This window comes from Columba livia, chromosome 3 (assembly GCF_036013475.1).
Source record: "Columba livia isolate bColLiv1 breed racing homer chromosome 3, bColLiv1.pat.W.v2, whole genome shotgun sequence".
NCBI lineage: Eukaryota > Metazoa > Chordata > Aves > Columbiformes > Columbidae > Columba > Columba livia.
In genome coordinates, this window is record NC_088604.1 from 70,900,272 (window position 1) to 70,921,557 (window position 21,286).

General features: G+C 39.5%; 1 protein-coding gene across 3 annotated transcripts in view; it reads left to right on the top strand.

The window, feature by feature from the left end:
• The window catches only part of IGF2R (insulin like growth factor 2 receptor), a 59,114-nt gene that overhangs the window by 26,254 nt on the left and 11,574 nt on the right, over nucleotides 1–21,286 (top strand). For all 3 annotated transcript variants that reach the window (XM_065057554.1, XM_065057556.1, XM_065057555.1), the window contains exons 16-36: nucleotides 1,066–1,243; nucleotides 1,827–1,942; nucleotides 2,344–2,506; nucleotides 4,047–4,226; nucleotides 5,199–5,300; nucleotides 5,983–6,084; nucleotides 6,705–6,879; nucleotides 8,061–8,228; nucleotides 8,690–8,833; nucleotides 9,445–9,623; nucleotides 9,983–10,070; nucleotides 11,547–11,753; nucleotides 12,130–12,260; nucleotides 12,978–13,075; nucleotides 13,912–14,048; nucleotides 14,626–14,816; nucleotides 15,450–15,576; nucleotides 15,948–16,070; nucleotides 16,522–16,784; nucleotides 18,369–18,581; nucleotides 19,987–20,136. In XM_065057554.1, coding sequence (XP_064913626.1) covers nucleotides 1,066–1,243; nucleotides 1,827–1,942; nucleotides 2,344–2,506; nucleotides 4,047–4,226; nucleotides 5,199–5,300; nucleotides 5,983–6,084; nucleotides 6,705–6,879; nucleotides 8,061–8,228; nucleotides 8,690–8,833; nucleotides 9,445–9,623; nucleotides 9,983–10,070; nucleotides 11,547–11,753; nucleotides 12,130–12,260; nucleotides 12,978–13,075; nucleotides 13,912–14,048; nucleotides 14,626–14,816; nucleotides 15,450–15,576; nucleotides 15,948–16,070; nucleotides 16,522–16,784; nucleotides 18,369–18,581; nucleotides 19,987–20,136 — 3,235 coding nt within the window. The remainder of the gene's footprint in view (nucleotides 1–1,065; nucleotides 1,244–1,826; nucleotides 1,943–2,343; nucleotides 2,507–4,046; nucleotides 4,227–5,198; nucleotides 5,301–5,982; nucleotides 6,085–6,704; nucleotides 6,880–8,060; nucleotides 8,229–8,689; nucleotides 8,834–9,444; nucleotides 9,624–9,982; nucleotides 10,071–11,546; nucleotides 11,754–12,129; nucleotides 12,261–12,977; nucleotides 13,076–13,911; nucleotides 14,049–14,625; nucleotides 14,817–15,449; nucleotides 15,577–15,947; nucleotides 16,071–16,521; nucleotides 16,785–18,368; nucleotides 18,582–19,986; nucleotides 20,137–21,286) is intronic.

Here is a 21,286-nt window from a genome sequence, read left to right on the forward strand (position 1 = left end):
GTAATTTGCATGCAAAATATTATTTGGTAGTGCAGTAATTATGCTGCCAGATGTTTCAAGTGAAGTGCACAGCCATGTAATCTTGCTTACAGCTAGCTTTTGAGATTGAATGAGTGTGTCCGTTGCTCCTCCTTGTGTTTCCCGCAGGGACTGTAAGCTGTGGGTTAACTGGTGCAGTTCTATTAAGCCAAACCGCAATCTGGATTCAGTGTCAGCTGGCTTCCAAGAGCTGACCTAAAGAAGCACTGCTGCACTGAGGATAAGCAGTGGCTGCCTTGTGCAGAGGTGGAGCCAGTGCTTGGAGGGTGTTCTGTATTTCCATTGCTGAAAGTGCTGGACAGGCCCAGTCTCTGCATGTACTTCTACTCTGACAGCATTGTTGGTCTTACCTTTTACAAACCACGTCTGAGATAGTCTCTACAGTTCAAGTTCTGGGTCAGCCTGTTGCCAGAGATGTGGTACAGTGCAAACACATACAGCTATAGTTGGCTGTATCTCAGTTAACTTCTAGCCAAGGAGAGTTCATTGCAGACACTGAAAATCTGCAGAGCAAGGTGATCAAACTCAGTCTATTAGAACCAGTGTTAAGTCAGAGTAAAGAAAGGCTCCTGAACTAAAGCTGGTCCTGAGTTAAGAGCTGGTGCAGGCAGTTTTCTTCTCTGAGTGAGTGAGAAGACTTGCTGTTGAGCAGTGCTAGGTCTTCTAGGTATTTGTGTGGAACCAGTATGAGCACAGCATTATGGTGTCTGCAGTTTGAATTCTACTCTGGAGAACAGGAACTTGATATTTCTGTCACTCTTCTAGAGAAGGAAGTGTTAAAGCTATCTAGATATCTAAGCAAGGTACAATTCCCTTTGCTTTTCAAAGAAAGACACTTGTTCATGTTTTAAGTTTCTTTTTGGCAGCATTCTATTCATCCTAGCTTGCTTATGTCTAATCAACCTTAATGTTTTTGTCTTATGGTGTCTTTTACAAACTCACCTGTGTGCTTACTGCAGATGACTTATCTTGAGAGAATTAACTTTGCATTCTGTTTAGTCTCAAACCCCACTTTCTCTTTTCTAGTAAGGATCAGGTTTGGAGTCTTGGATTGCCCAGTTCCAAACTTTCATATTATGATGGTCTGATTCAGTTGAGCTACAAAAATGGTACAGCATACAATAATGAGAAGAAAACGCAGCGATCTACCCTTATAACTTTCCTGTGTGACCGTCAGGCTGGAATAGGTCAGCCTGAATACCAGGTAAGAAGTTCTATGTGAAGGAGGGAAGGATCTCCATCCGCAAATCCTGACAATAATTGCTGCTAGGCTAGTGCAAACACAGCTTCAAGGACAGATATATCCAGTATCTATAAAGCAGACTAAGATAAGTAGTTATTTCTCTTGATATATCAGCCTCTTATTGCAGCCATAGAGCTTGACCACTGAGCAGTTGAGCTCTTCACTTGGATCCAGGTTCTTCATTCTTCTCTAGTCTCTGGGCAATGTAATTACTGGTGCTTTTGATCATCTTGTATTTCTAGCTGAAAAAAAGAAACAAACAAACAAAACCTGACTGAGAAATAGCAAGTAGTAGGGCTATGCATCCTGTAACACAGCAGACAGCAGTTACATTGCTCTAGTTGGTCGGTTCTATGATTTTTGGAAAGAGTATTTTTGACACAGGAAATGAGAGGATCTACAACAAAACAGACCTAGAGATATCAATCTGAGAAGATATATCCCAAAACCAAGGAAATAACAAGCTTACCATATAAAGGAGTAGCTGTGATTCACAGACTGTTCTGTGTGGAAAGCCTCACTGATCTATTCTGCTGTTTTTTAGATAGAAGATAAGTATACCTACAACTTCAGGTGGTACACTGAACATGCTTGTCCTGAAATGCCACTGGAATGTGTTGTGACTGATCCCAACACCATGGATCAATATGACTTGTCAAGGTAGGAAGGTAACATAGACAATGTAACTTGGCTATTCTGGTTTAGTGTTCTGGCTGATGGTTTAGCACTGGATGAAGTTGGTTTCCTATGTAGACAGCATCAGAAACTTCATCTGTTTTAATGATCGTGACTGCAAGTATCTCAAAATAAAAGACAGTATTTTCCTCTAATATACTGACTTGCCTCCTGTGACATAAGTTGACTCTTTGGGGTGGTTTTGCTTAATAAAAGCATATTACTTTGTCAACCATGCTCTAATTCCAAGAAGTATTCTTTTTAATTGTAACACTTAAATATAAGGGGAAGGGGTTGGTTGCTCTGTTTCTTGAGACTGACAGAGAAAGCTAGACAGAATCTGTGAAGAAAGTTGTCTTATTGTAGAACTTTCTCTTCCTGCTCAGCTTAGCAAAATTGGAGAAGAGGGGTGAAAATTGGTATGCCATGGATAATTCCAGGCCAAGCGAGCGCAAGAAGTATTACATAAACGTCTGTCGACCACTGCTCGCTGTCCCAGGATGCGACCGGCGAGCATCTGTCTGTCAGATGGAATATCGGCATGATCAGGTGAGTAGCCTTTCTGTCCCAGCTTGGAGCTGGTTTGCCAAGCGAGTGAGATCAAGCGGTATACAAGACAGGCACATGAATTGTGTCTTCTTTGTGCAAAATACTGTGGTATTTGTGGATCTGTAATCTTGGCATAATTATTGCAGAGTGGTAGACCTCCTGTCCACTTCTTCAAAGACAAAAACTTGAATTTTTACAGGTGTTCCAATGTTGCATTTGACATGCATGATTCTTTGTCCTGTGTTGCAGAGGTAGACAAAGTGCATCTTTTCTTTGTAAACTGTTGTGGTCTCAGAGACTGCCAGCATTGCTTTTGGAACAGATTACTCTCATGGATATTCTGTCTTGCTTCTGGCTTGTTTTAGGTTGATCTGTAGAAGAAATGTGTTTAAATATTCTTCATCACCCACCCCGCTGAGCAATCTTTGACTTTGAGGAACAATCAGGCAGAAGTTGCCAAGAAAAAAAAAAGGCTGGTGGTGGTGGTTATGGGCTTCTACTTCTAAGTTTCCTTGAAGTGTAACATGAGACTGTGCTGATAGGCTGGATAGACACTTTGCCCGAGGCGTGGCTTCAGTGCTGCTCAAAGCTGTAGGGAAAGTTGAACTAGATGCTCATGAACCTGTCCTAATTCCTTCTGTAAAACAGAGAGAACACCTTTGCCTCCATACTGTTGAAGAGCATGTGTGAGTGTACAGCACTATCATGGCACTTGAGCTAAAATATTACAAGTTCCCCATGCTCACATTAGTCAGTGTTGTGTAAGGCTGGTTACTTTACATGTGAAGACACATTAGGACTTCATTGATTTCATTGCTGAAGACACTGGAGTAAAAAGTGAGCACTTTGGGTCAACCTAAATGCAGAGTTTTTTTTAAAAAAAAAGTGGAAGTCTTTGTGGACAGAGCTGCTTTGGAGGTGTATTCTGTTTGTTGCTGTTGCTAATTTAAAATATAGGGTGTTTCAAAAGGTGGACCCAATTTGAAATCACTATTGCTTTGAAATTGGGTCTATCTCTTTGAATCACCCTGTAGTTTCTTAAAAGTAGGAAACACCAGTTATCTTGTAGAAGTTAAGATTAGTTTGGACCTTGGTACTAGCAACTACTGTTGTTCTGATGCAAAGTTTCTGCTGGTGCTTTTTAGGCTTTGTTAAGGTCAACTCTAAGAATGCCCTCAGGCTTCCACATGCTGTATTTTAAAGGGCTGTACAAATTAAATCCTACTTATTGTGCATGAGGCACAGACTTCCCTAAATTCCAAAGCTGTGTAGCTGGTGAGATGAGGAAGGTGCACTATGGGCACCTTATTGTACTAACAATAAAAAGCAAACCACGTGGGCTTGTGAAGCTTGTCTATTAAATATGTGAAACCTAAGTACAGAATTGGGGAGAAATATAGGGGGATCTCTACACCTTTGTTATCTTCAAGGCTCTCAAGATAACCTTCTGTAGACAAGGTTATTGTGGTAGATATTTTCTTTTTGACTGCAGTTCCTCACTTGACTTTAAAATTGCTGACATGCCTTTCTTTGTTTCTAGGTTTCTTACTCTGAAGTCACCTCTATTAGTAACCTTGGTGTTGCCAGCAAAGAACTTGTAGTTGAAAGACCTGGACACATTTTTCTAACCTATGCAAATGGCTCTGTGTGCATTGATGCTGATGGAAAGAAAACTACTTACACCACCACCATCCACTTCATCTGTTCCAGGGGCACTCTTGTAAGGACAAATGATCTTTCAGGTGTTGCTTCATCATAATAGGTTTTCCATCATATAATGTGAAGCTACATGAAGATGTGTAGTGTATAGCAAATGCATGACAAGGGAGACTTCTGAGCACTTAAAATAGAAATATAAAAACAAAGCTGATTTAGATGCTAAAGAAGTGTGTGCCTCAGACTGAGTATTTTATCATAAGCAAGAACTAGTTACAAAGAAACAGCCTTAGTGGACAGTGGTATTTCAGACTAGTCTAATTAGCATGAAAAATACATGAGGACTTAAGACTGAAGAATTATACATGCAAACATTGCAGACCCTCTTAAGGGAGGGAAAATATTGTAAAGTGCATCTTGCAGGCTTAGATTCCGCATCTTCTGAAGCTTGTTGATTCTAGATACATTCTTCAATCTATAAAGCTTTTGCTGATACAACTGCACATACTGAAGTTTAGGCTGAGGGGATCATTAGACTGAAGCTTGACTAGATTCGTTCTTGCTGGTTTGTGAATCTGCAGGTCTTATTCCCTTCACAAAGGACACCTTCAGTCCAAGAGGTATGGTGAAAATCTGTGACTTGGAGCAATTATCAACTGTTTGATTTTTGTCTGAGAACACTGAAATGAAGTGTATATAATTAATATTTACCTTTTATTATAGCGGAAAACTTTTCGAAGCTAAGACTGAAGCAAGTCTGGTTATGCAAGTCTAGATTCAGTATTGAATTTGATCGGAATGGTTGGATGTCCAATTCAGTTCTTTGCTAAAGCTTCATGACATGCTAAGTGTTTCGCTAGGCAAGGTTCTCAGCAGTGACCTTCAAAGAGGAGAGGGAAGCAGGATGGGAATTGTGTGCATTTGTAGTTAAGTCTTTTAGAAAAACCTGACAGTTTCTGATGAAGTGGAATCTCAAACATGAGAAGGTGTTGGCTGTTACGCTTACTCTGGTCTTCTCTCTGCAATCTGTTTCCAGAGTAGCAGCCCACGGTTTATAGCTATTCAGGAATGTGTGGCCACATTCTTATGGGAAACTGAGGCTGCGTGTCCAATCAAGGAAACAAAAGATGATTCTCAGGTGAGAAAGGGAGAGGTAATTGTGTTTGTAGTCTCAACATACTGGGGTTTTTTCTGTCTCTTCTGGTTGCTGCATTTAAATGACAAAACTAATTACAGTGAAGTCTGAAGTTGATCATGATGGAGCTTTGTCATATCGTATTGCTTTCTTTTTGAAGTGTTCCTGAGATGAGTAACTTCTGACCAAATTATTCAAGTGCTCTCTTGAGAGAATAACTTATTAGCTGTGGCACTGTTTCATTCTCTTACAAGGTTGCTAGTAAAACCGAGTTCATATGTGAGGATATACGTTTCTTTGTGCATAGATCATCAAATGAGGCACTTTATTTTTTTTACCCTGAGCTACTCAGTTGCTTCTATTACACTTCACAGGTCTCAAGCATATCAGTGTGAAAACAACCCTCAGTTAAAATTTCCTTTCTCTTAGCTAACTTGATAGATGTCATCTGTTAAATTGCGTGTTGATATGTGGCTGATGTCAGTGGACGCAAAAGAAGTGAATGAAGTGTTGCTACTGTGAGAGCTGTATTTGGTTTGCCCAAATTAAGTTTCTGATTGATATGCAGGCTAGGAATGTATGTAATTCACTACTTTGGCTCTTTAAACAAATTAAGAGGTAAAACTTAAGCAGAAGAAATGCAGAAGGAGAAAATAATACTGTTGTAATACTTTTTTTTTTCCAGTCCTGCTCTGTGCGAGATCCAAACACTGGCTTTCTGTTCAATCTGCAGCCGTTAGCTTCTGAAAAAGGCTATATGGCTTCTGGCATTGGGAAGAAATTCTTGGTAAGGATTCTGACTATACAGCTTCTTGCTTATAGATGCTGTTGTTGCATTTTTTCCAGTCTTAGTGAGCAAGTGGAGGTTTGACTCAGTCCTTTCATGAAATTTGAGTTGACGGGGAATTACTGTGCTTGAGGGAAAGAAAGATAACTTGATTCATCTCTGGTCTTAAAAGCGTCAAACTTCTGGTTCTTAGCAAACATAAGGTAGCTGTACTTTTGAGGCTGTGCATGTTTTTCCAGTTATGGACTTTGTTGCATAATACCAGTTAATTTGCTGATACTGAAGAAATGGACAGTGGAAGCCTTAATGCGATCTGCATATATCAGTTGTCCTAGGCTGTCCACAGATAATACTGTAGTGTGTTTCAGTTTAAGAATAAACTTGCTAAACTACATCCTGTACTTCTAGTGGGGAGAATTTGTGGACCCCGTAAATGAAGATTGAGGCGATTGTTCCAGTATTATAGTTGGTTGTCTTGCAATCTAGAAATTACAGACATGTCAGGCTGTTTGAAATAGTTCATAACAATTGAGTTCTACTGATGTAGAAATGGTTCTGTGGACCTCATTTTTATGATGCAGTTAATACAGTGTACACCCACATGTTTTTAAAACTTCTAGCTAAACATTTGTGGACCCATGCCGATGTGTGGTAATGTCAATGGCAAAATAGCTGCTGGCTGTGAAGCAGAAAATCTGACATCGGTGAGGATAGTAGAATTGGACAAAACCCTGTATCTTTCTGGTGAAGGGTTTCTGACTCTTACCTACAGAGGTCCTCTTCATGTGCAATCAGGTGAGTTCAGGAAATATGCAGTGGCAATGGATTCTGATATTGTACAAACTTCCTGTGAATAGTCTTAATTCCTCCCTTTGTTCATGTACTAAAACCTACAGGTCTTGGTGTTTAGTCACTTAAATAAGCTAGTTCATATGAAAATTTTAGGGAGAAATCAGATCATGCAGAATCGTGGTGGCTCAGTTTTTGGTAATACAAATGCATTTGAAAACTTCTGGAAAAAGACCAAATACTGTACAGGATTTTGTTTTCCTTACTGAGTAGATGAAAAATATTTTTCCTTACATGAAGAAATCGATAGTTAAATTGGGAAAACAAGCAAAATGAACTCTGTCTCTCTATGTCCGGTCATTACTTTAAGCAGTTTCATGAATAATGCTCTAAAGTTGTTTATATCTTAACAACAGAAGTTTTTTAGGAAAATGGGGTTTTGGTGGCTATGGTGATACATCTTATTTTCCCAGTTGTGACCTTTTTTGTACCTAATATACAATGGGCAACAACTCTCCTGTATTTTGCTTTGAGAGCCTCTACCATTTTGATAACACTAGATACCCTGACAAACACTACTCCTCTCCATAATTCTACCGTTTCTTGTGGGCTGTGGAAAGGAGAACTAAAGAGGACTTAACATATGCTGTTTAAATAGTATCAGTGCAATCATTACGCTGAACTTCTTACAAGCGAACAAAACCCCTGAACCCAAAACTTTGCTATGTGTGATGTAATTTACAGGTTGCTGGTACAGCGGTCTTGGTGTTTTATAAGTTTTCTGTTTTTTCAAATGTATCATGTCAAAGACCTAGAAAGCACAGTTCAATGAAGGTAACTGTGCTCTTGAAATGTGTCAAGGCATTTGGATCTCCCATTTGGAGGGGCAGTTGTGGCTGCTAGGCAGCTCAGTGAGGTGTCTAAAGAAGGGTTGTATATTTGCAGCTAAAATAAAACAAACAAAAACCAACCAAACAACAAACAAACAAAAAAGCCCAGAAGATACCCACAAAACCTCACCAACCACCAACCTCAAACAAAACCAACCAACGAAACAAAAAATAAGGTAGTGTTTTTCTTGAAGCAGTTAGTAACAAGAAACTGTTAGAAAATTTTGAAGTCGAGTGTTAGCTTGAACTTTTAATATTCCTGAGTGAGCCAGCAGCAGATAAGTGTTTGTTTTGCAGGAACATCAGACACGTTCACAGTGACTTTCATCTGTAATGATTCATATCCTGGAGAGCTTAAGTTTGTGCGTGAAGAGATAAACAGTGCATTGAACATCCATGATACTTTTTTTGAGTTTCACACAGCTCTAGCCTGTGCTCCTGCTCCTGTAGACTGCCAGGTTACAGGTAAGTACCTGAAGTTTGGGTGGGCTCAGTCCAACAAATCTTGGAGAGGGAGAGGAAGTAATTTGTTTGAAGTACGACCTACCTTATGAAGACAGGCAAGAAGCTAATGTGGATCACAGTGGTAAACTTAAGAGAGCTGATAATGGCTGTGAAAACCTTTAATCCTTACCATGACTGGGTGCTGCTTCAGCCCAACTCTGAAGAAAATGGGTCAATTTAGTATTGGGCTCTGGAAAAATGCGCCTGTAAATTGTGGAGTAGTTACTTGTGGGAAGTAACTGCCCAGGGAACTCTTTTCTACATTTGGTGCAGTTACGTTTTATGGCAACAGCACCTTCTCTCAATGACTATCTGATGTGATTCTGAAAATTACTTTGAATTGTGTGATTTCAAACCCGCTACTGCTGCAAGTATCTAATAGGTCATCTTTCAGCTTACTGCATGTACCACATCTCTTTCAGATGCTGCTGGCAATGAGTATGACCTAAGTGACTTGAGCAAAGAAGGTGAACCATGGGTTGCTATAGACACTTCGAGGGAAGCAAAGAAGCGAACATTTTTCTTGAATGTGTGCAAGCCTTTGCCCTATGTGCCTGGATGCCCTGGTAAGCCAAGTGGCAAGCATTTCTGAACTTATGCCTTCTGATGCAAAACCTTATATGCCTATATGCCTGTTCAGTCACTGAACTTCAATAGACATGAGTGAAGTATGTCAAGGGTATAATAAAAAGAGTTTCTCAAATTGCGAGCAAACTTAGTGCTCATCAGGACTCTTTTGTTGGGATGTGTGGGAATGCATTTTAGAAAAATGCATTTCAGAAAAATGCATTGAGGGCAGTATTTGCTAGTATGCTGCTTTTTTTTTTCTTTCTCTCTCTTTTTTTTTTTTTTTTTTTTTTTTTTTTTTTTTTTTTTTAAAGAAGGAGGGAAAGTTAAACACTGAAGCCTCCTAACTGAAGCCGGAATGAGAAGCTTATGCCATGTCTCTTTTAAAGATTTCAGTGAATGCAGGAGAGTAACTTGTTCTGTTCCTCAAAGGCTTTAGGCACACAATGTCTCTATGAAAACACTTCTGTTGTGTTCTGCTTCAGGAGTCTGAGACAGTCTGCTTTAGTGCTCAAAGCTCTCTTAAAGTTACTCCAGTATGTTATTTTACAAGTTAACTCTGGTTGTCAAAGCCTTCAACTAAAATACAAGCTTTTTCTTTTTCCTGTAGGTGGTGCCATAGGATCTTGTGTGAAATACACTGATAAAAGCAATAACCTTGGAGTCATTCAGATAAGCCCACAGGCTGCTACTGATGGGTCATTAAGCATTATTTACTTGAATGGTGACACATGCAAAGACAAGAAGCGTTATTCGACACGTATAATCTTCCAGTGTGATCAAACAATGGTAATTTTCTGTGCCAGTTGCTATTAATGAGGATTTTAGAGCTTGAACTTATTGTAACAAAAAAGTGTTCATTCCTCTTGGAATGGAGAAGCTAGTTCTAAGAAGTGATATCTTGTGTACAGGCTTTTCCCTTGTCCCTCCTTACAACTGCTTTCCTGAGCCTGTAGAATACTACAGTGAACTCTATCATGAAATCCTGTGAGCCACCAAAAGAAGCTCTTCGCTGAAAATGAGTACTGAAATTTGATTACAGAAATCTTGAACTGTGCAACTACAAAAAAAAAAGCATTCTGCATATATGTTTTGAGACTTGCAGAGTAATTGTTAGTAAACCTCCTTCACATAGCTCTTTTCTGTAGGGATCACCGGTGTTTGAGCAAGAAGATGACTGTGAGTTCGTATTTGTTTGGAGAACCTTGGCAGCGTGTCCTGTTCACAAAGCAGAAGGTAAATGTAGTTATTTGAGCTTTAAAATATCAAACAAATCTGTGTAAGAAGTGAAGCTGTTTGTTTCTTGCCCTGTGAATCTTTCTGTAAAAGGTGTTGGCATGTGGAGGGGTGTCTCTTCTGATCTTTAAGCCAACTAAGAATCATACCTAACATTAAAAGTACATCTTAGGTTGACAGGCAAACGTACTTGCCTGTCTAGGGAAAGAAGATAAAGTAATAGTTCCATCTCTGAATTATAGCACTACCTTGTTAAATCAGAGGTAGACTTCCTAGTGTCATGTAAATCTTAAAAAAAAATCTGGTTTCATGAGAACGCAGTTGATCCTCTGCCTGGCAAGTAATTCCTTGTTCCCCCACTGATGTCTGGAAGCTACACTGTAAGCTTGACCCTTGGTAGACAATGGTGGAGGAACCAGCGGGGACAGTATCAGGATTTTACAGTTCACTTCAGGGCATGCAGGAAGGAATCACAGGTTCTAATTCAAGTACTCAGTTGACTCTTAGATGGGAAGTTGAATGTGCAGGTATCTTTTCTGCCCTTGCAGGCTTTGTTTTGCAACTTGTAGATAATGCCTTGCAAAACATCCAGACTTCCTGTAAAGGATCTGTTGCAACAGTCCTAGATGTTATTGAAACCACCAGTGATCTTGTGTGGCATAAGAGGAATGTTTACAAGCTGTTGCTCTGTAGCACACAGTTACTGTGCAGGTCACTGGTGACAAGAGTTGTGCTTTTGAAGGGAGAGAAAATGATGTCTTTAACTTGGTACCAACTTGTTGGATGGTTGAGGAGAGCATAATAATAATGGGATACAATCTGATAGTTTTTTTAAAAACTTCAGAATATTGAGCAAAGGGTCAGTTTATAAGTGAGGACTCAATCAGCAGCTAAGTTACTGATGTATATCAGCTGATTAGACTCCTGAAACTAGAATTTTCCCAAACCTTTTCTGTATGCATCTTGGTAGACCCGTAAGCTGTAGCTAATGCTTTCTATGATCAGTTGTTTCCTAACTTGGCAAACTTCATAGCTGTTAAAAGAAGACGCAAGATTGACCTCTAGGACAACTTTTGCTTTGGCCTTGTGACCTTGCTGTTCTTTCCGGATAATTAAGCATGTGCTGGACTTGGTGTCTTGTTCTGTATTTAACTTTCAGCATGGCTGAGGGAAGAACCTGTGAGGCCATTTTGAGGTATATTTTAAACTACAGTGTGACTTCTGCATCTTGCTTTAATGACAGTTAAAAAATAAATGTTCTGTTTGTAGCTTAGTTGCATAGTTCTAGATATTGGTGACTTCCCAAAACAAGCTGCTTAGCTGGACTAAAATGGTTCTTCAGTGTTACTGCTCTGAAGTGCCAGGTACTCATTTTTGTGGCCTCTTTTGTTCCAGTAAGCCTTAATTGTCTTAAGTGTATTTGGCATGGCTCGTAGATATTAAATTGTATTTTAAATTCTTAACTTTTCTTTAAAGGAGAGGATTGCAAGGTGAAAGATCCAAGGTACGGTCATGTTTATAACCTGAAGCCGCTTTCCAATAAAGACATTAAAGTGAGTACAGATGAGTATGACTACTACTTCAGAGTTTGTGGAGAAATATCAGTACCTTGCAAAAAAGAGGCTCACAGTGTGTCATCGTGTCAAGTTAAGAAGATGGAGGATACTTTGAGAAAAGTAGCAGGTATAGCACTTGATTGGAAAGAAATTACAGAATGGGAATATTAATCAGCATGGGATTGAAGCATCTGTGTGACACAACAGGGGTTCTGGCTGATATTGTAGGGTGCTTTATCTCGTAAGATGTACTGCTTTTGCTTTGTGTGCAGATAAAATGTCGTGTATGTAGTTACCTTGACACACTATTAGGAATGGGCTCGAGCCTGCTGTAGTGGAGTAGTACACATTCGGTAACTAGGCCACAAGTTTTAGAGGAAGGTTGAGATCTTTCTATCAATATTTTATTGTGCATGTTATGTATCACTGTTGCCAGAAGAGTTACTGCAGTCATGTGTATTTACTGGATTAGCTGTTTACTTTTCTTAACTCTTTGCTTCTAGGCTTGGTTACAGAAAAACTGACTTTCAAAAATGGTTTAATAATGATTAATTACACCAGTGGAGAAAAATGTCATAAAATATATGAACGATCAACTGCCATATTATTCTATTGTGACAAGACTACATCTGAGGTTAGTTTCAAAACATATACTTCCTGTATGTACTGTCTTCCAGGGTTACCTTCTTCTTAACGTGTAGGAGGGTAGGGTGAAGAACATGATCTAGCTTCCTTCAAGGACTGCCTAATCATTTACAGATTAGGCAGGAGACTGAAACGTACTGTGAGGTAATAGAAATGAGGAATGTTTCCTATTTATGGAAGGTACCTTTGTCATGCCCTAGGAAAGTCAGGGCATATTGTTCCCTTAAGGGGTGCCTGCTATTAGCAAAGCTCTTGCTGATGTTGGGAGGAGATGTTCTCTCAGAAATAACAGCCATTTCTTTCTGAGAAATAAAAGCTAGGAGGATGAATCTGGAGTAAAGTAGGTATTACATGGCTGGACCAAAATAAGCTGATTACTTGTTCTTAGTATTATGTCTCTCTCTATACTTGTGCTTCCCTTTGTGTTTTTAAAACAATGGTGCCTAGAGTTACTTTTGTTCTTCCCCTTGTTCACGGAGGAGGCAGAAGCACCTGATGGCTGCTGCCCTTTATACCAGAAGAGTACATGTGGATAAACTTGGTTTGGGAGAAGCCCTGCTTTGGTCAGGGCAAAGGCATAGTGTGGCTCCTGATATAATATGTAAATACAAGTTCCTGGATCTTGTTGAAGCAAGAATGAGAGAGTTTGGTAGTTTTGGTGTAACTAAATGAGAAAGTAAATTCCTTTTGTATTTTGTTCTTTCAGCCTGTATTTTTGAAGGAAACTCCAGATTGCACCTACATGTTTGAGTGGCATACGCAGTATGCTTGCCCACCTGTTAAATCTACTGAGTGCTCCTACAAGTGAGTTCTTTCCACAAACTTGAAATGGAGCTGTATGATGGCAGAAACAAATACAGCCTTATTGCAGCTCACTGGAATACTGCCACTTCAGCTATTGAGTTTTGACTGAGCCAGTAACCAACTGATGTGGCATTCAGTGCCAGTGCAATATATTTTAAGTAACTTCTGCAATTTGTACTTCCTAAAACTAATTTCACTGAAGAAAAATGCTTTGAGCTTCTTCTGGGGAATAAGCCTAGTATCAAAGCAAACTGTTTGGTATGCAGTTATCGATGGCTGAAATCTTTAGTATGTTTAGGTTGTTACAAGTGTCTAATTATTATTTAACTATAGCTAATTTAAACAAGAATACAACTGCTGTCTATTTGGAACTTCCAAACAAAGCTCCAGGAAAGTGGTAATCTCTTTCTGTCACAACCAAATACTAGCTCATTAAGATTTGCTAAGTGGAGTCAAATGTGGCTAATAATTTTCCCAGAGTTTTAACATCTGGCATGATGATAGTTTTCTACGCTAAGGTAAAACAATCTGCTTTAATCATGCATTTGTGCTTGCCATGCACCGAAAGCCTGCAGGCTTCAGTGAGAGGTCAGAATTACTCTTGCTTTGGCCAAGGGCTGTGTGCATGTGGAAAGTTACTGGAGGGGTTGATGGCGCAATGGTATCTCTCTGTACTGAATTAGAGGTTTGTACAGAGTGATAAGTCTGGTGCAGATTTCTTTTCCATCATGATACTCTGCTTAAAAGTTATTGCAGTAACTTAAGAACTGTAACTTATAATTACTTGATTTTTTTTTTAAGTGCCTCTTAACTTGAATAATTTTTCTTTCTTACAGGGATGATGAAGGAAACTTCTATGACTTTTCATCTCTGACACGGCATAGAGAGAATTGGGAGGCAATCACTCTAACTGCTTCTGCACAGAAATACTATATTAATGTCTGCAGACCCTTAGTACCATATGGTGCTGCACGTAAGAGCAAAATAAAAATATATTCTTGCTGTAGCTTGGGGAGACAAGTGTTAGGACGGTACTGCTGGCTGTTGTTCAGAGTGAAAAAATCACAAAGTAAGGTATTTGGAGACAGTGATGTAATTTCAGCACCAGAAGGAAAAGTAGGTTGTGGGCCTGATTTCCATCTGCTTGGCAGATGAGATCAACTACCAGCTCTTCTTTTGATAATTTCAGCACTCTAGATCTTCCATCCGTATCCAAACTCCACTATAGCTCTTAAACTTTAAAATACTGTTTTGGTGCAAGATGTTAACTTCAGAATTTTCTCTATGGCATCTTCTGACTGACTCCACATTTTGTACAGTGGAACACCAGGGGACAGACTCCAACCTTTCATTCTGTAGTAGTCTCCTTTCCCAGTAGCTGTTACTACTTTTGGGAGGAAAACCAGCACCCCAATGAGTATGGTTTGGACAGTGGATTGGAGATAGATCAGCCATGACATACCTGAAAATAGAGGAGTGGAGTTATATTTCAGGCAAGTAAGCCTTAATAACAATGGGAGTTATAATGCAGGTTTTGTTAATCTGTATAGGTTCCTGTCCTGCTGATGCTGCTGCCTCCCTCATGGAGGGCGCAAAGTGTACGAGTCTTGGGGAAGTGGCTGATGGTCCCCGGTGGGAAAACGGCATTTCTACTCTGAAATACATTAATGGGGAGCAGTGTCCAGATAAAATTCGCAAGAAAACAACAATATTACGCCTCAAGTGTGATGAAAGCAAAATTGTAAGTGGGCTTCTCCTGGTGGAGTTTAATGTTTTTGTGAGTTATTCATATCACTGTATGTGTATGGAGAATTATACACAGTTCTCATCCATTCCCTAATTGTCTGTAATTGGATGTAAGCCAATCTTGTAAGCATTAGATGCAATGCAGTCTTTGAGAGATCATTTCGTATGGTTTGCCAGCACAGATTTTTATCATCAGTTATAGCTTCAAATTGTCTCTCTCTGCCTTGAAGCACTTGCCAACCTGCAACACATTTGTATTCAAGTAGTAAATAATATTACTGGCTGTGTAGTTCTTAATTCCTACACATCTGTGCACCTTACCGTTAAGTACTCTTCTCTTTGAGATGCCTTACCCTCACCTGTTGGATTTTCTGTTGCCCAACTAGACTGCCTTTAGCTCTCTTCTCATCAGTTTCATTGCTCCTAATAGTGATTTTGTACTGCTTGTATATTTGAAATATCCGTTGTTAAATACTCTGGGTTAATTCACTGAGCCATGATGGGCAGTTAGGTCCTAGGACTGGCATTCACATTGAGCTCAGCCAGAGGCTCAGGGATAAAGCTGTGGCATGCAATCTTACAGTACTGCTCAGTAGAGATGTCACTCTCTCCCCTGTTTCATGTTTAGGAATCGAAGCCAGAACTTATAACGGCCATTGAGGATTGTGACTATACCTTCTTATGGTTCACCGCAGCTGCGTGTCCTCTTAAAAGCAGTGTGCAAAATGACTGCCGGGTAACCAATCCTGCAACAGGTAGGGAGGAGGCCTCAGGATTTTGTATGTGGAAGAGGCTGCTGGAAGTGTCACTACTGTGTGTGTGTTCTTGAGGGACTTCTTTAGAAAAGGGCAGTGTGATGTGTCCTCTGGAAAGTGACCAGTAAGCTTATTGGTGGATAGAAATGCAATGTCCTTTGGAACATAAATAGTCTATAGTTCTGAAACTAGTTTTACCTCTGATTATTAATACGAAATACTAACTGTTTGCCTTTCTAAGCTAGCAGTCAAGTGGAGACTGGTTGACCTTCCTACTAAATTAAGTTACCAAAGCTTTTAATAGGAACAAATGCCTTGCTTTTCAGTCTAATTAAAAAAAATAAATCAATTATTTCCTCATCTGCCTTCAGGCCACCTCTTTGATTTGACATCACTAAAGCGAGAATCTGGCTATACCATCAGTGGTTCACACAACAAAAAATTTGAGTTGAACATTTGTGCTGAAGCTAAAAGTTCATGTGCTAATGGAGCTGGTAAGTAGCTCATCCCTTTTGATACTGTAATCACTGACTATAAAAAACCCAAAGGAAATAGTTATGCTCCATTTTACAATAAAATGCAAGGGGCAGGTTTTAGTAGTGTAGAAACAGTGAAGAGAACAGCTGTGTGACTGAATTGCCTAGGAAAATATTCTAAAACTGTTTTAGGAAATGAAGTGATGTATTCCTATAAAACTCCATTCTTAATCTTAAATAGGCTCACTTCCAGTCCAGTCCTTTTAGGTCTAAATGGATGGGTATTCCTTTGGACATGGGCGTGGGAAAGGAGTGCTTCTAATGCATTTATTGACTATTGTGAAGAGGTAGAAAAATTAAAGTGAGACTAAAATATGAAGATTCCCGCTGTTTATGTTGAAAGGTGCATTTTTGGAGGCAAGTTACATCAGACTTGATCTGTTTTGTTAATTTTTCTTTTTTACTTCAGCCGTCTGCATCACGGGTGGCCCCAAACCAATTAATGCTGGAAAACTGAGTAAAACGTTAACTTATGAAGATCAGGTGTTAAAGCTTGTCTATGAAGATGGAGATCCTTGCCCTGCAGACCCTGACCTGAAGCATAAAAGCCATTTTAGCTTTGTATGCAAGTCCGATGTTGGAGATGACAGCCGACCTGTTTTTCTGTCTTTTGATGAGCAGACATGCACTAGTTACTTCTCTTGGCATACTTCCTTGGCTTGTGAGGAAGAGGTAAGAATTTAATTCTATGGAAAACACCTGTGGGACTAAATTTCCAGGGAAGTTAGGCATAATAGCAGCATATGTTTTAAATTCCTTGAGGGAAAGTACAGAACATGAGTACATACAGATTTTTTTACTGACACAGCAGGGATGAACAATACTTGGTAAACTTCTGGTCTGCATGGTGAACCAAGTTAAAACCTGTAGCACTTCAGAAGAACCTCTCTGTGGAACCTACTTAGCTGCTTTTGTGTACAGCTCAAATGAAAGCCATAGGGCATCTTCTTGGGAATTGATAATTAAGATCCTCCAGTGCAACAGGCCAACAGAGGTTAGGTTGAATTGGGGATGGATAGCATCTCTGTGCATGGGGACAGTCTTTGCTGCTAAGCAAGTAAGTAGCAGCCAGGCAAGTTGTACATCAGGATCTGCTTCTGCTGTTTAACATGTGCAGTAATAACTTAATTTGGTTAACTCTAAATGAACTGGTGTTCCAGACAATACTTTGAGCTGGTCTCACTTTAGTTAATTTTAACTAGTTAAATTGTTACCAGCAGTGGGTCCACAGGGTAAAAGCCAGCAATAGTAATGGAAGGCTAAATGAACTATAGCATCAGTTTGGATCTCTTCTTAACACCTGAACATTACCTTCTGTGAATCTGCCTAATCATTCTCTTTGCTGCCCTGATTACCTCTAGTGTGACCATTATTCTCTGTGACAAGTTATTTTTCCTCCTCATCACTGTCTCAATACTACCATAGCTCTCGCTTCCATTTAGGAAAAACACTTCCTAGTTTTCCCTGACAGGAACTGACACATGTCTCCTTCTTTTTGTATGAGTTCTGCTATGTATTGCTCTAGTTTCCTCTTCAGTGGTGTGTACCGTGCTGCAATACAAATCAAAAATGCTTAAAACCACTGTGTTTTCCAGCCCATTAACTCTATTCAGTCATCATTTGTGTATTTTTTGATAGCTTTACACAGTGTATCCACAATTGGCCTAACTAGTTCAGTGTGTTGACAGGTAGGTAGCATTGGTAATTATTTGTCCTGAAATTAAATGGTAATTTAGTAGTTGCGCCTTGTCTAATACCTAAAAAATAATAGACCTCCCAAATTCCAAATAGGTTGTCTGTAAGCTTATGTCCTTTAAGAACGTATGAAATAGGTTCTGAAGAAATGCAGTGCTCAAGCCATCAACTTGCAATACAATAACTTTACATTGTTATGACCAGGCTTGTTTACCTAGAGGGGGTCCAATGATGTAGGGGAGATGTGGAGAGGAAGAAACTGTAGGATCTTATGAAGACAGTGACTATGTGTGCTGGAGTCTGCATATCAGAGCTTTATACTTTTGTATTGTTCTGATATGGACTCGATTCCATAAGAGCATTTAAATGATTGAGGTTTTTCACATGCAGCTTGTAAGTGATTAGTGTCTATAGATAAACAGAAAATTGTGACAAATTTTGCTTTACTTAAATTTCAAGTTTTTCAGTGCAGCCCCACTTTTGGCCCTATGATGTCCAGGATGATTGTGAATAAATTAGAGAAAGTAATAAAATAGAGCAGTAAAAAGTACTTTCTTGTAGGTGAAGTGCTCAGTAATGAACGGCAGTTCCCTCATTGACCTGACTCCTCTGATCCATCGCACTGGGTATTATGAGGCATTTGTGGATGAAGATATAACAGAAGTTTCTCCAGACTTCTACATCAACATTTGTGAGCCTCTCAATCCTATCAAAGGTGTCAGTTGCCCACCTGGAGCAGCTGTTTGCATGGTTCCTGTTAATGAGTCACCAATAGTAAGTACTATGCCTGGAATCACTGAAATGTTCATTTCTCTGCTAGTTTAAACTAGTATCCCTGCTTAGAGACCTGATTTGAACCAGAGGCTTGACAATGGGTTAAAGAAATGGAACACAAAGTTTATCCTGCAAAATTCCCTTTCATTGCTTTTTCCTGTGAAGAAGTTTTTTCCTATCCTGAACCCCAGTGAATTCTTTGGGTGTCAGAAGATTCCATACCATGACAAATATGAAAAATTACCGCAGAAATTTTTTTTTCCTGTAGTGCTGTGTGCCAATTATGGAGCTTGGGAAGCAAAATGCCTCTTAAATTGCCCTTCTGTGTCACAGAAATGGTGTGCTTGATCCCATGATAGCCTGTTGCAATATAACTTTATATAACAGTATATGACTGCACCATTCAGCTTGGTGTTATTGGCAAACTTGCTGAGGCTGCACTCAATCCCACTGTCCATGTCTCCATCAAAGATGTAAAACAGTGCCAGTCTCAGTACCAACCCAGAGGAGTGCCATTTCTCACTGGTCTCCACTTGGACATTGAACTGTTGACCACAACTCTTTGAGTGCAACCATTCAGCCAAATCCTTATTCACCAAGTGGTCCATCCATCGAGTCTGTCTCTCCCTAGTTTATAGACAAGGATGTTGTGTGGGACAATATCAAATGCTTTGCACAAATCCAGGTAGATGATGTTGGTTGCGCTTCCCTTATCTACCAGTATTGTCACTCTGTTATAGAAGATAACACATTTTTTCAGGTCGAATTTGCTCTTAGTGAACCCATGTTGGCTGTCTCCAATAGTCTCCTTATTTTCAGTGTGACTTAGCACAGTTTCCTGGAGGATCTGCTCCATGATCTTGCAGGCACAGACGTGAAGCTGACTACTCTGTAGTTCCCCAGGTCTTCCTTTTTTTCCTTTTTAAAAATGGGGGGTTATGTTTCCATTTTTCCAGTCAGTGGGAAATTCACCGGACTGCCACAACTTCTCAAATGTGATGGATAGTGGCTTAGCAACTTCCTCTGCCAGTTCCCTCAGGACCTGCAGATGCATCTCATCAGGTCCCATGGGTTTGTGTACCTCATGTTCTTTAAATGGTCTTAAACCTGATCTTCTCCTATAGTGGGCAGTTCTTCATTCTCCTGTTTTGTCACAATGATTTAAAGAAGAATCTACCTGTAAGAATCAGAACCTCCCTGGCTTTTTGTTTGAGTTGCCCAATTTGTGTTTTGTTAGGTTTGAAAAATAACTGTTCTTTGAATATAGAATGCAGTTTTGAAAAGTGCAGTCATTGTGCTTCTGTGTAAAACAAACACATTAGTTTGGATTGATCTGAATCTCTGGGCTGATCTGAACTCTAGATGTGTCCCATATGTGTCTTAATACATGTCTTTGCTTGTGTAGGATATTGGTCGTGTTACTGAACCTCCCAAGTTAAATGAGGCAGTAAATGAAGTTTACATCACTTACAACAGCAGTACTCCTTGTCAGATAAACAACAAATTGAACTATACTTCTCTTATTGTATTTCACTGCAGCCAAGGAACTAGTCTGGTAAGACATCTATTAAACTTCTGTTGATACTGGAGTGCAATGGGAAGTGGGTGGTAACCACTGTTAGCTTTTCTAAAACTAAATCAAGGACTTGTTTCTAGCGTGTAAGGATGGACTTGTTTTGACAAGGAATATACGTAATATTTGTATTCTAAACTACCTAAATACTTCATACTTAAATACTTAGTATTTATATTCTTAACTGGTCAAAGTTTTGTAGAGTGCATGAACTTTAGGCTTGAGAGTAGCAGCTTCTGATGGTTTCAAGGATCAAATTCCACTGAAGTAGTGTAGCGATAACGTATTGCTGGCGTTAAACTTAATGCTATGTTGCACCTTGTCTAGGTCCAAAAGCTTCTACCACAAACTGGCACAAGAACCAGTATAACTGTAAACCTGTTACTGTGAAATGTTTCCACTGTGTTGTAACTCTTTCCATAATCTTACACAGCTTTAAAAATTTGCATTTGTTACTTATGTTTTTATTCTGTGGTGACACCTGAACACTGGTGGTGAGAATCTAACACTTTTTTGAACGCTTTAGCAAACTGTAGAGAAGCACTTGGGTATGATGTTCGACAAACTAGAGCAGGGGTGTCAAACTTGTTTTTGCCAGGGCCCGCATCAGCCTCACTTAACTACTCCTGCATTTATACAGTCATAAAATTACATTGGGACCTTTGAAGGCAACAGTGAGTAGAGGTTGTTGCAGATACTCAGTGGAACCATTTTCTGTCAAAATGGGGTGTGAGCTGAAACCCTAGGCAGCTCTGAATGTTACACAGGCAATACTTAAATTTTTATTTAATATTTTAACAGAGGACACAGCATTGTTTCTAAACCTTAACTCTGTGAACTTTCTTAATGTTGTCTATTATGGAGAAACACAGTTCCCTCACGCTTTTGTTCCTACTTGCAACTAAGCCGAACATCAAAATCTTGACCCTAATTAATAAGAGAGTTTGCATACTTCAATTACTGCTTTGATTGTTCTCTGGAGATGGGTAGAATGTACTTCACTTTTGCTTTTTTGATACTGCTTACAGTATGAAGGTGTGGTGTTTGTTCTACAGTCAGTCTGGCCTCAGTAGTAACTGAGGTTATCTGTTGGGGTGGTGAAAATATAGAAAGAAGAACAAACTCTCCAAAA